Source organism: Lynx canadensis, chromosome D4 (assembly GCF_007474595.2).
Source record: "Lynx canadensis isolate LIC74 chromosome D4, mLynCan4.pri.v2, whole genome shotgun sequence".
Taxonomy (NCBI): Eukaryota; Metazoa; Chordata; class Mammalia; order Carnivora; family Felidae; genus Lynx; species Lynx canadensis.
This window is the reverse complement of record NC_044315.2, coordinates 66,001,751-66,006,155: the sequence shown is the minus strand read 5'-3', so window position 1 is coordinate 66,006,155 and position 4,405 is coordinate 66,001,751. Positions and strand designations below refer to the sequence as shown.

At 41.2% G+C, this 4,405-nt stretch overlaps 1 protein-coding gene across 1 annotated transcript; it reads right to left on the bottom strand.

Moving 5' to 3' along the window:
- Nucleotides 1–3,096: 3,096 nt before the first annotated feature.
- On the bottom strand, nt 3,097–4,039 carry LOC115499781 (olfactory receptor 13D1-like). Its single transcript, XM_030293947.1, is given in 2 exon segments — nt 3,097–3,778; nt 3,780–4,039. Coding segments are annotated over 2 exon segments (942 nt in total).
- Nucleotides 4,040–4,405: the final 366 nt, after the last annotated feature.

Below are 4,405 nucleotides of genomic sequence, written 5' to 3'. Positions count from 1 at the left end.
GGTTTCCACAAAACTTAGACCCCGGTTTCTTCTTACAAAACCCATCATTTCTCCAAACCCCTTGCCCTTGGAAGAGAGACTCCATCTTACTTGAAAGAGGCTATTGTGATCAAGGAAGGGTGAGATGGGGGGAAAGACAGGGAGAAAACAGCAGGAAGACTGGATATTGGAAAATGAGAGAAGGAGATACTCCAGAGCAGTTGTGGGCTGTAATGCAAATGGAGATTTTGCTGTGGTATTGCAGGTTTTTAAGAAACTCAAATGGGGGTGGGGTGCATCGGGGGGCTCAGTCAATCAAGCATCAGACTTCAGCTCAGTTCATGATCTCACAGTCAGTGAGTTTGAGCCCAGTGTTGGGCTCTGTGCTGACAGCTCAGAGCCTGGATCCTGCTTCAAATTCTGTGTCTCCCTCTCTCTCTGTCCTTCCCCCACTTGCATTCTGTTTTTTTCTCTCTCTCTCTCAAAAATAAATGAGCATGTTAAAAAATTTAAAAAATCATAAAAACAAACTGAAAGAGGGGATGTTAAGAGTACTTTTGATTGTTGGATTCTGTTTCTTTGTAAAGAATGTACTATATGGATTCCAGTTCCGTAAGGGCTATAATAAGCTTCTAATACTATTAATAAGGCAGGTAATGGGTTGAATTCTTTCCTTCTTTGGCTTTTTATTGAAAGTGTCTGGGGTGCCTGGGTGATATCCAACTTCGGCACAGGGCATGATCTCATTGTTCATGATTTCAAGCCCCGTGTCAGGCTCTGTGCTGACAGCTCAGAGCCTGGAACCTGCTTCAGATTCTGTGTCTTCCTCTCTCTGCCCCTCCCGTACTCATACTCTGTCTCTCAAAAATAAATAAACATTAAAGAAAATAAAAAAAAGAGTATATTGGTATATTTTCACAGACAGAACATATCACTCAAGGTGCTTGTTTATTGGACTTTAGTGTTTCTAAATTATTGCTGGTGAGGAAGCACTGGTTTTTTTTTTTTTTTTTTTTTTTTAATTTTTTTTTCAACGTTTTTTTTTTTATTTATTTTTGGGACAGAGAGAGACAGAGCATGAACAGGGGAGGGGCAGAGAGAGAGGGAGACACAGAATCGGAAACAGGCTCCAGGCTCTGAGCCATCAGCCCAGAGCCCGACGCGGGGCTCGAACTCACAGACCGCGAGATCGTGACCTGGCTGAAGTCGGACGCTTAACCGACTGCGCCACCCAGGCGCCCCAAGGAAGCACTGGTTTTTAAAAACTTCCTGAAATTCTTTACTATAGCTCTAAGAGTGGAAGCTGCAGTCTGCTTTTGGAAGCTCACACTCCATTTTGAGCAAGACCATGCTGAGGAGTGCTTTGAGTTAGGTATCCATTCATTTTTATTGAGAGAGGTGCTGATTCTTATGGAAGAAGGAAATGAATAGACACTGTCAATGTTGTATCAGGACAGAAGCTAAAGAGGAAAATGGACATTAGAGGGCCCATGTAAAGGGGGATGGCTAGTAGATACCAAGAACAGTAGTATTTAATACTGATTTATTTTCCTTAGTGATATTAGTCCCTTTTTTGTTATATTCAAGCCTAAATAAAGGTGTTAAACATTGTGGTCTTTTGAATGTGGATATTTAGGAGACTTATGTTTATTCTTTGTGGGCAAAATATACTGTTGAGAGCTTGACACAGAGACATATAAGATTACCAGGGAAGAATGATAGAAAAATTTATTTTATTTGTTGATTTTTTTAATGTTTATTTGTTTTTGAGAGAGTGCAAGTAGAGGAGGGGCAGAGAGAGAGAGGGGCACAGAGGATCAAAAGCGGGCTCTTTGTTGACAGCAGCAAGCCCAATACAGGACTTGAAATCATGAACTGTGAGATCATGACTTGAGCCAAGGTTGGACACCCAACAAACTGAGACACCCAGGTACCCCTAGAAAAGTTTAGAATAGTCTGGCATAAAATCAAAACCAGAAACTAAGAAAATGGAAATAGTCCTCAGAGATAATTGGGGAGGTGACTGGAATGTCTGTAGGCACACAAAATAGAAATTAGATTACTTAGTTGTTAAAGGAAGGAGAGCCCCTGAAGGCTGGAGAACTTGGGGCCACTTAGGTAATATATTCTCATGTATTTTACCTCAAAAATATAAGTGGAGAAGTGGGTACAAAGAAATATTTTAGTTGGGACTATATAATTGTTAAGTGATGGAAATCCAACTCATAAGTTTTTTATAAAAAGGTAATTTATTGATTCATGTAACTAAAAAGAATTTTTGTGAACTGACTTTAGACACAGCTGGATCAAGGAGTTAAAATAGCAGGATCACACACACTCTTCCTCCTTCTGTCAATACCTCTTTGCCTCTCAGATAGGGTCCCTGAACTTATTGATAAAGATTGGCTCCAGGCTTGCACTTTATCAGTTTAAAAACCTTAGCAGTAAGAGTGCCTCTTTTCTTAGTCTGAGACAGCATTCTTGGGTTGAGTTTGATTAGCCTGGCAGAACTCATCTCCTATACTGAATGAATGAATCACTGTAACCAGAGGGATTTGCTTTAATTGCCTAGCCCTTTGTTTCCAATGGTACCACTGTTTTCAGAGATTAGCCCCCTCCAGCACACATGGACTCAGAGGGAGGCACTGTTGAATGTCAAAAGAAAAGGTACATTCTTTTACCAGAAGAGGGGATAGTAGACAACAAAACAATAGATGTTCAGTTTAAACTGAGAAAGGAGACCAGGAAAACAGAATGAAAGTAGAGTAACAAAACAGATGGAGAAGGGGAAAGGAAAAGAAGGAGGAAATGGGGAAGAGAAGAGAGATAAAAACATGGAAGAGAGAGAAGAAAGCAGAGAAGAGGGAGATTTATCTTGAGGAAAAGCCATGTGCCCTGTATGGAACCAAATGGCAGAGCTACATACAACTAGAAACTGCAGACTAGACATTATTCAGAAGGCTTACATGAGACTTCTGTGTTGAAAAGAATATAAGTCCTATATTTGGACTTACTAGGAGATAAGTTCTCTTAATACTGGGTTCTCTGACTTCCTCTGTGAACACAAAAGATCTGATCCGGTCTCAACATGGAGGGTATCACATGCCTCAAGACCTCTTATATTTTCCATAGATGCAGGTGTCTGCTCAAGACTTTCTTCACAGCCTCTTTCACCTCTTTATTCCTCAAGCTGTAGATGATGGGATTCAACATCGGGGTTACCACTCCATAAGACAGTCCAATGATCTCATCAGATGCTCTTGTGTCCTTTGACTTGGGCTTCATGTACATAAAAAGGGCTGAACCATAGAACAGGATAACCACAGTCAGGTGGGCAGAACAGGTAGAAAAAGCTTTCTTTCTCCCTTCAGCAGAATTAATTCTCAGGATGGAAGAGAGGATAAAAACATAGGAAATGAGAATTAACAGCAGAGGAATCACCAGTAAAACAATATTTGCCACGGTCATGATAAGCACATTGATGGAGATATCTGAACATATGAGTTTAAGAAGAGCCAGGATCTCACAGGTAATATGATCAATGACATTATTCCCACAGAAGGGCAATACCATTGTCAGGACTGTTTGCACTAAGGAGTTTAGGCAGCCTATGATCCAGGACCAAGCAGCCATGTGCACATAAAGCACCCTGTTCATCATGATGGGGTACCTCAGTGGGTTGCAGATGGCCACATACCTATCATAGGCCATCACAGCCAGGAGGATACACTCAGTGGAGCCCAACCCAAGGGAGACAACCATCTGCAGAACACAGCCAATGAAGGAGATAGATTTTCTCAGACTTAAATATGACAAGCATTGGGGGAATGGATGATGATGTGTAGCAGATGTCCAAGAATGAGAGGTTCCCAAGGAAGAAGTACATGGGGGTGTGGAGGCGAGAATCAAATGTGCTGATGACAATGAGGAGGCTATTTCCCAGCAGAATTATCACATGCATGATGAGGCAGAGCACGAACAGAAAAAGCTGGAGCTCTGGGTATTTGGAAAGTCCCACCAGAAAGAATTTGGTCACGGTTGAATCATTCCCCTTCTTCATGTATCCATGTCACGTTCAGGGTTTAGAAAAGGACAAGACTCAGGGAAATTTAAATTTATGATATAGATTTATCAAATCACTTTAACTTCCATTATTTTGTTTTATCCTTGGGTGGGGGTGTTGAGGAAAAAGTTATGAAAGAGGAATAGCTGTCTTTCTGTTCAGAAAAGGTCCCACATGAGGGAAGATATTTTCTAATCCAGGGTGAATAAGAGAAAGCAAAGCCAATAACTTCACCAAAAACAATCCGTCACACAAAGCCTATCTTAATCCACTTCTGCTATTTCTCCCCACTGATGGTGTCAAGGAAGGATTATTGGGTAGATTTGCTTCACAGTAATCTTCATTAGCCTCGCCACAAACGAC